Source organism: Wolffia australiana, chromosome 20 (assembly GCF_029677425.1).
Source record: "Wolffia australiana isolate 7733 chromosome 20, ASM2967742v1".
In the NCBI taxonomy this organism is placed as follows: Eukaryota; Viridiplantae; Streptophyta; class Magnoliopsida; order Alismatales; family Araceae; genus Wolffia; species Wolffia australiana.
Genome location: NC_135854.1, coordinates 4183305 through 4196770, shown reverse-complemented (window position 1 = coordinate 4196770; position 13466 = coordinate 4183305). Strand labels below are relative to the sequence as shown.

General features: G+C 40.5%; 1 protein-coding gene across 1 annotated transcript; it reads right to left on the bottom strand.

Annotated features, from left to right (window-relative positions):
• Window positions 1-799: 799 nt before the first annotated feature.
• On the bottom strand, window positions 800-12990 carry LOC144716012 (putative E3 ubiquitin-protein ligase ARI7). Its single transcript, XM_078591015.1, has 16 exons — window positions 12915-12990; window positions 12184-12758; window positions 11648-11769; window positions 9902-10004; window positions 9707-9797; window positions 5205-5377; window positions 4621-4725; window positions 4405-4493; window positions 3619-3726; window positions 3432-3522; window positions 3272-3361; window positions 3059-3106; window positions 2761-2832; window positions 2590-2689; window positions 1996-2122; window positions 800-1262 (listed from the first exon to the last, which is right to left on the bottom strand). Exons 2-16 carry the CDS (start codon window positions 12346-12348, stop codon window positions 1100-1102), a joined length of 1647 nt encoding a protein of 548 aa, XP_078447141.1. The 5' UTR covers window positions 12349-12758; window positions 12915-12990; the 3' UTR covers window positions 800-1099.
• Window positions 12991-13466: the final 476 nt, after the last annotated feature.

Below are 13466 nucleotides of genomic sequence, written 5' to 3'. Positions count from 1 at the left end.
GGCTGAGACAAAACGTCATATGACTACAAGATGAGCCATTAGGCCCACAAAGTAAATATTATTGTTTTAACCAATGTCCTATCTCTTTGCCAGTCAATTTTTTGTCAAATTTGAACTATTGGGATGAAATCGTCGAAAGATCATCTACCAAAGCATGATCTTATATTTGGATCAAGACGAGGGAGTCTGGTCCATCACTGACAGAAATCATTTCCCATTTACCTTAGGCTAGTTAAATCATATGGAAATTGATGCTTTGGGGAAAAAGCAGAATGCTTGGAGAGTTATATTAGAAACAGTTACAGGCGAAATTCAGAGGGACAGTCTAGAATGCACTTATTCAGTCACATGCTGAGAGCAGACTTCATGACAAAACAAATAGTACACCTTTGGGTTGCTGTGAATATTTTACTTCGCCTAGTATGTGACACAGTCAAATTCTTCTGAATATTATAATTAATCAAATCTTAGCCACTGCATGATATCATTGGTGTCGGAAGTGAGGGGGAACCTCTTACAAGTGGGCAAGATTAGTAATTACATTATGAGCCTTGTCTTCACAACTTAGTGTTCTCATCTTCCTCTACTTGAGAGATCTTCCATTCCACAAGTACAAGGAACCAACAGTCAATTATTATTTATAGTTTCATTTCAGTGTTCCATAGTCAAAGATTATGTTCATGTATGTCAGAGGAAAACTTTTAGTAATGGTATCTTACCTCCTGAGAGCTGATCTTGGTAATGCTAGACTAAGCCATGGTGTTCCAGGATCATGAAAATTATCTACTAGAAAAAAAAATGTCAGAGGATGTGAGGCTTTTTATAACCCGAAGTATATAAAGGCGAAAAGTGGGGCATATTAAAATACAGCTGGGCCCTCATAACATAGCAATACAGGGAGCCTTACACCTATCTATACAAGGCATAAAGGGATGGTAGTTCCACATTCCGGAAGACGAAGAAGCTGACGATGAAGATGACGAGGACGGTGATGATCACCGAGAGATATGAAAGGGATGACCTCGGTTTCTCTTTTGCCTCTGTCCTCTTCTTTCTCTTCTATCCCTGGTGGGAAACACTTACAGAGGGGGGCCCATGGCTAGTGGGTGTTGCTTTTGTTTTTGCCATACTTGCGTGGCACGCCGCCGAACTTGGAACTCGATGACTTGCTGCTCGCTGCATGCTGGCCGCCAGACGTGCTTACATCCTGAAGGCCGCTCTCCAGTGTCCGCACCAGATTCTCAAAGTAGTTGCGCGTCACGCTGGGAATGAGTCATGACGAATGGAACGAGACACAGAGGAATTTAGACAGGAAATATTCACAGGCTTAGAGATAGAGAAAGGCAACATTGATTAGGTTCAGAGCTGTCTTGGGAGATATCATTGGATGTTACTTTGGCTTTGCAAGCACAGATGTCAATGATAAGGCATTTAATTGGGGTTGGGAGATTGAGATAGACTACCGGATAGAGGATGAGAGAGAGCGAGAGATGGAGATGAAAACCGAGATGGAGATAGATAGAGCAGGTGGAGATAAATGGGAGGTGGTGGATTAGCAGGTGGGATAGCCGCCGAAATAGAGATAGAGAGATAAAGGTAGAGGCTTTGCGACAGAGAAATAAAAGAGATAAACAGATATACGGATTAGGACTGACCGAGATAGAAGCAGAGAAAAAAGCGTATGGAGAAAGAGATAGAGACATAGATAGAGATAAAGACAGAGAGAGAGAGAGAGAGATAAGAATGGAGATAGAGATAGAGATATAGATAGAGATAAGATGGAGATAGAGATAGATACAGTCGGAGAGACATTCAGAGAGAGATAGAGCCGGAGATGAAGATCGAAGGTGGAGACAGACAATGGAGATAGGAAAAAGACAGATAAATCTACTAATAGAAACATATATAACTATGGACAAAGGGACAAAAGATCAGATTGATAGACAGACAGGGATAAGAAGATAGATGGTTGATATAGAGAGGAAGACAGACTACCTGGTTAAGCCTGCTAGCTTTGTTCTGAACTCATTAAACTCCTTGGAAGGACCTTCAGCATCGATAAAGGCCTGGAGCTCCTTCTCTGCGCACTGATGGAGCCGCTCTAACCCCGACTCGGCCTCACCTGATACAATCACAGAGTGTTAGATGTCCTGTTAAGGACTCATCAAGGAAGGCCCAAACAGACCCACCCATATGATCTCATTTAATAATGTATCATCAAATAAGGCATATTAGTAACCATCAGGCTTCGCCAGACAGCGATAAATTTTTTTTTGAAGGAAAAAAAGGGAAGATCACCCGTGAGCGGTGATCAACCAAAGCCAGACAGTGATAAATACAAACAATATACCAAAAGACACATCAGCTGAATGATCAGAGAGGTTCGTTTTGGCACGATTGGGCTGCGGGTAGCTATCATGAGGGCAAGGATTTCCAAATTTGGTATTCTTACGGCTTTACGCGTTATAACTTCTCATTTTTTATTATCTTTTCTTTCTTGATTCTTGATAGATCCCAATGAGACATCTATCACAGAATCAAAAACCTAGTCCACCAACTAATCTGAATCACTAGTCCAATCTTAAAAACCTTGAAGATACTCGAAGAATGTCCTTTTCGCATGCTCGTTCTCAGGAAGGTAGTATCCGTAGGCATAAGTCCACTTTAGCACCCTCCGACACTCCACTATCTGCACAGAGACCAGCCCAACGTTATAAGTTGAGATAGTAGGGGAAAAAATAAAATGAATCGAGTGCGTGCCTGCAACCAAGCTTCAGTTATGAACTTGAGCTGAGACTCGGGTTGGCTTTGCTTGTCACTGAGCTTCTCGAGCTGAGAAAGAAGCAAACCAGTCAATGAAAAAATAAAACAATTATGAAATAAATTGACAAAGAAGTTAATATCTTCAGTTGTGTTTTTTTTTAAAGAACAGTTGAATTCCAAGATAGTTGGAATTCTACAAACAGTACATTTCCTCTCCAAAATTCAAACCCTTTGCATTCTGAAAATGGCAAAAAAAATGCATGCAATGTATCTATACGAATTCAAGATTCCTTACCAGCACACTTTGCAGATTTTGTAGGTCAGACATCGCCTTCTGCCTTGACTGTGGAATTCAGAGATGGAAATAATTCAGAAAAAAAATTTGAAGGAGCAATGATCAGGCCACAGATAAGTTTCGTTGATTAAAAATAAAAAGCTGGAATATGAAATCAAGAGAGCAGAGAGACAGATCAATTAACAAAGAAAGGGAACTAACTGGCATGCTTACCGATTGATTAGCTGCCCAACGCTCATAATAATGGGTGTATCTCTCAAGGGAGTTCTTAGCCATTTCTCGCCTCCTCTCCGCTTCGTCATACTGATGCACATTTATGATAATTTAAATGATTGAGAAATCTGTCCATGAAATATAATGTATATGAACTTACTTGCCCCTCCTGCTTTGCAGTTTCATACCGGTTACAAGCATAGAAGCCACCAGTCCTTTCCCCATGGTCAGACCATGGGCCCAAGCATAGCCTGCAATGACAATAAAATATTAAAAAATGTTAAGCAAAACATTAAACACTGGTTTATCGAAGGAGAAATAAAAAATGCAGGAAAGCCTATCTTTACCAGCAAAACTCGTGTTTACAAGGTGGGGTGCACGTAATGTGCATGCAACCCTGGTTCTTTTCAATGGGCCGCTTGCACCTCGGGCAGGGCTTTGAATTTGCTAAAATCCTACACTTAAAGCAAGGGACAAGTCAAATAACAACAGCGTTGGTCCATAAGAAACCAACGAAACATATTAGTTCCGAGATTGTAATCAGTCAAATAATAGCAATTCACATTTACTTATAACAATGTCAAATTCTTGTGACTTTTTTTTATGTCCGCCCAGTTGGAATTCGTTTTTTTTATTTGATGTACGTTCCTCTGAGACTCATTATTTATCTGTTGAAAAGTTTTTTTTTGAATTAAATTTATCTGTTGAAAAGAAAATACTAGAAATATTCTTATAGTCAACTGAACTGGATGAACAAATTAAGCAGATGATAATCAACAAAGGAATATGTTTACCAACTCCACGTATCCAGAGCAACCGACCACGTATCCAGAGCAACCGATAATGTAACTAACTTCGATGTTTTCGACAAAAGATGAAATTACAGGGAAAAGTTAAAATTTTAAATTAAAACAAATGATACAAAAGAAAAAATGGGATGGGACATGAAAATTTTGATTAAATTGTGAGAGGAAAAAGGATCTTATACAAATTGAAAACTCCGCCATCCACCCCCCACTATGATTTCCTTGGCTCATTTTGTAGTAAAAAGACTGTCCATGGAAAAGTCATTCAAAAGCGCACTAATAATGAAGGTAAAAAGCAGACGGGCATTTGAACGTAGCCACATATACCAGTTCATGTTTTCGGACTCAGCACTGTTTTTCAAAATCCACCGTGCCACCGTATTACAGTCTACTGGCCGGTGCGCTTCTTCAGTACACTGAAAACATTTCATAACTCATGATTAATTTAAAGAGACAGATACTTTGGAGGCCGAAAATCTCTAAATACAATAACTACATCTTAAGGAATGATTATGAACTCTGAGAGTTCCAGGAGCAACTCACGTTCCAGCAAAAGCTATGGCCGCAATTACACGTAACATCATAGCTTCCACTGCCCATCACAAATTCCACTGCATACTCGCAACCCGGAGCAGGACACCACTTTGTCTAAAACAAAAGGACAGAGAATAATAAGTTCTAAATGAACTTTGAGTATAAAATCAGAGAGCATACCGAAAACATGATGTTTCCGGTATTCAGAGAATACTGCAGAGAATTTTGCTATTCAGAAAAAACAATTCGAAGAACACATTTTAAAGAGAGAGGTCTACTGGCAGTGACTTGTATCTTGAGGGCGCAACCGTGGAATAAAAGACTCAGGGTTTATAGTCCAGAGAACATAAAATTTTTTCATAACCTATCCATGAAGGAGAACATGGCCTAGACTATCTTTCAACAACGAAGTAGATGATACAAGAAGCATGCTCAGAAAAGTTAGCAGTAGTCCATGAACCTTTTTATTGAATTCTTATTAACGATGTGAAGAAAATTAGCAATACAAATCAGCGCCTACATCTGGAGACCCTGACGAAAGAGGAGAAATGAGACAACTTGAATGTGAAATCCATGCCCAATCATTAACCTACCTTTCTATTATCTTCAACATAGGATCTAAGAAGGTAACGTGAATACTTCTCCCTGTCTTCTACAGATGACAGCATATTGACCATGCCCTCGCCTACAGCGGCACCACATGATGGATCAGGGCACCGCAGAGTCAAACATCCAGGTCCATCGCTAATGGCTGTTCCGATGTATCCTGCAACAATATAAGACGTCAAAATTTTACAACATCAAATACGGTATATCATGCTCATTCAGTCAATCTTGGCATATCCCTAGGCAATGATTTTGGCACTGTCAGAAATGAACAGAAATACCATTTTTTGAAATCTCTCTTCTGATTCAAAATCGTGGGTAACAGGCATTTTGACGATGTAAGCACTTAAAACAATTACCTAAGATTCATTTTTCCAGTTTTCTACTTTGAACAAGTCTCGTTAAGATTCTGTTATAGTTTTTTTAATTGCTGTAAGTACCAGAGTGGATCCTTAACAATCTGGACATCCATCAGATCATATGTACATTTGGGATTTACACAAGTCACTCTCTCTCTTTATCGCTCGAATGCCTCTAACCAGAACTCAAGCCCAAGCACTAAACAATGATCTGAAGACTGACATGAAATCATTTAGTCTTTTGCAAGACCTTCCCCCTGGTGTTTATCTGAACCTAACCAGACATCAGTTTGCATAAGCTACAGATTGGTTTTTATCTTTGAAGGGATATGCGTGCAAGCATTTGTGTTAAACTTGAGATATTGGAGGGAGAGTCCCACCATTCAAGGCTACAACGTTGAGCCCGAAATCATATACTAATACTTGCGGACAACGCACTCAGCCGAGGCTTCTAGGAACCATCTCTTCCTGAAGACTCACATCACCAGCCTTCATCAGAAGAGCAACCAACCGGAAAACTACACTTTAAGGGGGATCTTTTGTTTCCATGTGGCTTGGTATGCACAGATGGTCGTCAGTTCCTCCTTTATTTGTCTTTCTGATCTGCTCCTTTCCAACCCATGCAAAAAGACATGTCTGTCTGTATCCAACTTCTTGTGAGCTGCTCAATTCTCACAGATGTAGTACGGATCACTGCATCCTATTATCATCATCCGTCCCTTGCTCTAACAAGTTACCAACGAAAAGTGGATTCCACATGCCATCCCAACAGTCCCAAACCATGGCCTAAGGAATTGCACAAGGGTAAATAGACATGGGAAATCCTACAATAGAGAGCCCTAAGTTGACTAGCTGTCCAACCAATACCAGAATGCAGAACCATCCCCCAGCTTGGGAATAAATAATTCTCAGACTTCAAGTAACACCTGCCTCAGCCCCTGCCCAAATGCAGATGCCCTCCGGCCAAAGCAGCAAGCCTCTCCAAGACCATCCATGGTCCATAATTGTCCTTTGGGGCTTTGAAACTATATCCTCATCTGGTCCCATAAGTCTGCCCACCCAATTGGCCAAGAGGGTGAGATTCATATCTTGTAGCTGCAACATCCCTAGCCTCCCCTAGTTGGCACCCCTCACAGATGCTCGTACCATTCCCCCTCCCTCCAACCCTGAGCTTTTCCTTAGGAATTTCATCACCAAGCCTTCCAGGCCCATGCCAACGCTCACAAGCAGCTGAAAGACCAAAGATAGAAGATGATGAACGCTGACAGCCCCATGATAAAATTTTGGACCATCTGTTGTGCCGATGACAACATAGCGACAACAATATTTCCCTTCAAGTTTCATCTCTCCAAGGATAGTAAGTGTCAAGAATTGTTATTCTCTTGTGTATTTTACTTTTAATAATCACATTCAGTAAAATCTTGGAATGGACTGCATACTGGGCTCCTACCGTTAGGGAATGTGTAAGGGGTTCTCATCAGATCCTCCTAGAGAATTCTGATTTTAGATCCTTCTAGTCCGCTTAAGATACCAACAGAGAGAGAATATTTGAGTCAGTTTATGGAAAATGAGAAGATAATGCAGAACAGATAAACGAGAACTTGTGGGGAGGACAACCACCGCCCTAGAACATAATTCTAGGCAACCTTTTTTTTGCGTTCCACATGATCTGTGTTAAATAGGAGATTAGGACAGAGCATAGATACAAACACTAACCTAAATAACATAAGAAGGAAAAATATCATGTCTTCATAACATAACCGCTGAATCTTTTTTAGTCTTTCTTTTTTGGCACCTCTTCCAAATCGTGAGGGACAGCCTAGTAAAGTAGGCTTCGTAATCCCAGAAAAACTGAAAACAGCAAGTCTGACTCTTCTTTTTTTTAACAAAAAAGATGAAGATCACCCAAACTTGGTGATCTTCACAGGGTGTTCTAGATATGGTCAATGAATACATGTACGACCCAAAGACCCTCCCTGGACCCTCTGATCACAACTCTCTAAATCAAGAAAAGGCTTATTCAGACTTCCCACAACTTATACGACTCTGTCCAGTGACAGCCTCCCTCCCCTTCAATATTAGCTCATTCTGATGCAGCCATATCTCTAAGAGCACTGCAAAAGGCTGTATCTGCTCCAGCCCCCTAGATACCTCGCCCTGCAAAAAGCCCCAGGACTCCTCTGAGGAAACCGCCCTTCTGATTGGATCGCTGGCTCGCACTGCCTGGGCAAGCAGGCATTCAAAAAAGAGATGGAACACTCTTCTTCACCCCCTGTGCACGGAACACACGCTGCCAAGTTTTTTGGGAACTATCCTTTTATGACAACCCACATCATCAGCCTTCATTGGCAGAGTAACTGACCAAAAAACCACACTTTCAGGAGGACCGTCAGTTTTCATATGACATGGAAAGCATCAGTGGTCGTCAGTTCTTCCTCACGGCTTCTGTGTATGATCTGCACGTATACCTCCCAGACAGAAAAGAATGAGCCTATCTAACCCCAGCTGTCCTGATGTCAAAACATGGAATTAATCCTCTTGGGAAAAGGATTAGGACATCACCTGATTGAGATCCCACTAGGCCTCTCAATTTCAAGATATAAGTCTGCTAGCTTAATGGTAGAATAGCAGGATAAAATATTCAAATTTTATATGCTTCGACAACCGCAAGACTAATAGGGCAGGATACAAATTTTCTAGATTTTATTGCGACAGCAAAGATGAATGAGAAAGAAAGAGAGAAAGAGATACTAAACTACTCAAAGACAGCCATGTGTATCCTAGAATACCTCTTCCTCGTTTTTGAATGTTCCATTTAAGGGAAAACAACCAAGGTGCATAACAGTCAAAATACCCTTACTAGGCTTACAGGGCCAATGGGGGTAGAGGTTTAAATAATTGACTCTCATTAAGCTCTTATAGAGGGATGTGAGAGGATCAATTAGCTTTCAGAGTGGAAAATTGTTGTTTTCCTTTCTTGATTTCACAAGGGTCCATGAGTGTACTGAGAATTCATTGATATACAAAGTTGTTATTGGATCCGAAGGTCATATCCAGCTTGACATGAAGGCTAGTCTTCCTGCATTCACCAAGTTTTTAGCCTTCTTCTTCCTCATCATTTTGTGTCTCTATCTGATACGATCCTTGAGGTAGGCTCGTATCCGTGAAGGGGGCTAGACAAGAAATGTAGATGTTCTCAGCTTGACAAGAGGGTGTACAGAGGGTGTCAGGGATAGATCGAGGACAAGCCACCTGAAGATGCAGAGAGGAAGAGACAATCATAAGGGATGGGGATAGCAGAGGAAGAGAGGGGACTTAGACATCGACAGGAGAGACAATTAACTTTAACATAATTCTTCTTCTTGGCTACCTTCCTAGAGGGAAGGTTTCCCTATTTAAAGGACATACATGAGGTTCAAATGACCAAAATGCCCGTAATGGGCTAACTTGGCTTAACTTATCCTATCTTCTTCAACGAAAGGATGGGGATTATATAACCATCCTATATTCCACAACGATCTCATGGCCTTAGGGAAACCGTCAGAAACTCTAGACCCATGTCCATGAAAGCTCCTCAAACCACAATATCGTTTGTGCATATATTGCATTACAACAAATCTACACTCCTCATTGTCCTCAAAGAAATATGTTGAACCATTTACCAAGCCTCTTATCCAGCTGAGAGTGTTTGATATCCACACTGGAGCGTTATGATTTTGCTGTTATGATATTTTTTATACCATTGTTACAAGATATAAGGTCTTATACATCTGCAGATCGGATCCTCACCTATAGATTCACTCAGTAGATAGTACATACATAAGAACCTTGAGTATTTATGTATCCACAACTTGATGGATAGCTTAATGGATAGATTTGGCATTTATGCATCCACAACTTGCATTTGTGTTATTTCTCAACATCTGACTGGTGTGGCAATTTGCTTTGAAAATTAGAGAGAGGTTCAAATAATCATAATGAACTATGACTTTTAAATCTAATCACACTAAATGGTCTATTTTCCTACTTCCCTTGTCTGATAGCTGTTAAATACATACTGAGATGAAATATTGAATAAGAGATATTTGATACAATCAAATTAACCATGGATATCGACCAAAAAAACTCACCTCTCCAACACGTTTTGCAGAAGGGATGGCCACAAACAGTGGCTACCATCTTATCATGGGGGTAGGCCTCAAAGCAGATTCCACAAGTCAACTGCAAAAAGAGAAGACATTCAAGTTTCGCAGGAAAGAAAAAAAATTACCATGATAGGCTTTAGCAACAAAATAAAATGGGCAAATAACAAAGCAGACACTAACTTCCTTCTCCTGAGGCATTGCAGCAGGCTTCTCTAATAAGCCAACAGCTCTCCTAACACTTTCCTCGTCTGCAAACCACGTGTCATGCACTTTGCTGATACTCCTGCACAGGAAAGAACAGAATAATCAGATGACAATCATTTACTACGTATCAAAAGGGTGTCACAAGAATAAAACCGTGAAGATAGAATGATAAAAGTATACCACGAAAATGCCACGATTTCGGGGTTTTCGCTAAAAAGTAAGTGATAGGGACCTGAACATCTGTGCTTATTGGAGAAGAATCTTGGGAGGTTAGGGAAGGAGAGAGAGAGAGATAAAGAAAAAGATAGAAGTAATCTGGTTACAGGCCCAAATTGGTACCTGAACCACCTCTGAAAGAATCTCCCAGTCTCTAATCCAGTGAGTCCTTGCCTATCCTCCTAAGAGGAGGACCATAATTGTTTAAATGGATTAACCATAAAAGACAATGACTAACACGCACCTGATATGGGTGGGCTATGGTTACAGTACACAAGACAACTACAAGATATTGTCTAAAAAGATGGTTTCTTGCCTGAAGAAAAACAAGACTCACCTCAGAGGCAGAGCCCCCATGGGCTGCATGGACCACAAACTAAGAGATGATGCTGAAACTGCCATACTCAAAACAACGAAAAACTAAAGATGGATAAGGTTGTGACCAAAAAATTCTGATTCCTCCCTTCCATTCCTTTATCTGGATATCCGGGGAAACATTAAAGTATCAAAACTGACAGCATCCATCAATCCTTTTCACACAATTCACAATTAAATTCTAAAAACCTCAACATGTTGCCCATTCTTCTGAATTGTAAATGATTCCCCCAGGGGCATGCGAATCCAATGATAACATTTAACTGAAGCAAATAACAAGTTTTATTCCATCGAGGAAAATGAAGGGTCCAGAGGAAGGATAGTTGAATGATAATTATGCGGGGAACCAAAACTCTAATGTCAGAGAAAAATGAAGATATCCCCTGACACAATAAAACACTTACTAAGTGATTAGCGAAAATAAGTTCTAACGTAGCCATAGATGCATATAAACTGGAATTGCGTCCTAGGAAAGACCCTTCATAGATGCATATAAATTATAAGAGTATGCACACTTATTTGACCTAGTCAAATAATCATCACTAAACTTATGACAGAGCGATCAACAAAGTAACATGAAGGCATTTTCCAAATGAATGATTTCTTAGGATAACTCTTCAAGGAAACTAATATTTTTAATCGCTGAACATTTCTTCCAGACCACTTATGAGTTTTTTCAAAGGTTTATGGAAGAGGAATAAATAAAACCTAGAGTTCAACGGGCAATTTATCTAACAGGAGAGGGTGGATGAAATCCGATTGTCCAAAAAGATAAGATGACAATATAATTTGTAAATTCCACTCAAAACCCAGACGCAAAAGCACGACATTGGTACTTTGAAATCTACAACACACACCTGTGCGCAAAAAACAGTGCCCTACAAATTCATTAGCGTAACAGTGAAAAAAATAAAGAAACAAAAGTAAATTCCACTCAAAACCCAGACGCAAAAGCACGACATTGGTACTTTGAAATCTACAACACACACCTGTGCGCAAAAAACAGTGCCCTACAGATTCATTAGCGTAACAGTGAAAAAAATAAAGAAATAAAAGTAAAAAAAAATTAGACAGACGTGCACGATTGATGATAAGAATAATAATCTTCTGGGAATTGGGAAAATTTCTTACCATTGATAGTGCCGCAGAAGGCTGCAGGCTTGACATCTAGATATCGAGAGTACTTGGGATACTCTGAGAATGTCGTCCTCCTGACGTTGACGAATATCGTCCTCATTTAAGACAATGAAGTTCTGCTCAAAAGAATGGAGGAAAACAAGCGAAAAAGAAGTCAATATGTTGCTGGGTTTCTTCTAACTTAATTGGGCATGAATTAAAAGAGGAAAATTTTGTAAATAAAAAAACTGACATAAAAATGAGAGATGTTTTTAGGTACGAGGGAAACAAGAAAAAATGGCAAGAAGTCTGTTGCCTGCTACATCATCCCAACGAAATAATCAATTTTCTGATCTTAGGGTAACCATTTTAGCCTTCTTGGCAGGGGAGAAACAATCAAATTATGGGTTACAAGAAAAGCCACAAAAAATATATATTGTAACGGAAGGGCCTTCATTCGTTATAACTCATACACCAAATATCCTAGAAGACTAAACGAAGAAGGTTTCATCCTAGAAATCAATGAATTTGAAAAGATCAATGGTTTTCACCTGCTGCCGATGAGAGATGATATCGTCGGAGTCATCAGAATCGTTGTCTACGAAGCCATAATCAACATCCCCATCATCGCTTCCCATTCCAGTCTCCCCGCTGTAGAACTCATCGTCGATAGACTCCAGATCGTTCGCGTCAAGCATATCATCCTCCGAGTCCATTATCTATTTCTGCGCCCCAACCAGCCAAACGGCCGATCAATACCCAAGAAATCGCCTTTCCTTTCAAAACCCTAGCCAAGATCCCGCAGCAAAGCCCGGCCCTCTCACGAGATCGAAATTTTCCGGCAGATCACGGGGGAATTCGCGAGTTCCAGCGGTGGTAAGCAGAAAATCAGCGCGACAAGCCGATCAACTTGCTTTTCTTTTGCAAACCCTACCCCAGATTCCTGCGGCAAAGATCCGGCCTCTCCACAAAACCGCAATTTCCCGACGGATCACGGCGAAATGCGCGAATTCCAGCGGTGGAAAGCGGGAGGTCAGGCTGACGCTTGGCAGCAAAGACCGGGGATTTCTCCGCTCTTTAACGCCAAATTAGACGCCTTTATATCCTCGATGGACCCCCTCAAGCACTGTAACAACGAAAAACGACAGAAAGCTGCGTGAATACGTAGAACTGAGACGACGAGCTGAAAAAAAAAAGATAGAAATCGAGCAGAATCACAAAAAAAAGAACAAGAACAAGATCAAGAAGAAGATTAGGACAAAAAAATTGAAAAACTGCTCACCGACGATGATTCTGGGGCTCCGACGAACGGGATCGCCGTCCAAAGCAATCAATCTTGTCATCCACCTTCTCTATATATACCCCCTCGGTTTCTGCTAACTACCTTTCATCTTCGTTATTATACTAAACCCCCTCTTTCTTTCCGTTATGACAATCGTACTCCTTTTTTATTGTTATTTGTATTTTCACATTGTTGCCCGGATGACGGAAAACCCCAATTTACAAAATAAAATTAGACATTATAGATTTTGCATTAATTATTAATTCTTGATGTCGCTGGCATTTTGAAGCCCCCATGTGACGAAAATTTAAGAGGGTGTTTGTTATTGAATAATATGTCTAGGGTATTTTACAATTTTTTTTAATCTGACTTGATGGATTTATAGTGCAGGGACACTGACGGGACGGTTAATTCGTCCAAGTGGACTAAAAGATCATCCGTCTGCGATGTTGGACGACGATCGTGATGGAAATTCGTCCTGAGTCCTCCGCAAGGTCAGTTTTCGTGCACTCGGACAAAAAAACCGTCCCGTCCGGAGGACTCAGACGAAAA

Bases quoted from the DNA above. Each gene is read 5' to 3' on its own strand.
- LOC144716012 (XM_078591015.1), bottom strand. From the start codon at position 12,348: ATGGACTCGGAGGATGATATGCTTGACGCGAACGATCTGGAGTCTATC. The intron at 3,107-3,271 runs GTAAGCATGCCA...TGAATTCCACAG, and splicing joins GTTGGGCAGCTAATCAATCG to TCAAGGCAGAAGGCGATGTC. The intron at 2,690-2,760 runs GCACGCACTCGA...GTCTCTGTGCAG, and splicing joins TAACTGAAGCTTGGTTGCAG to ATAGTGGAGTGTCGGAGGGT.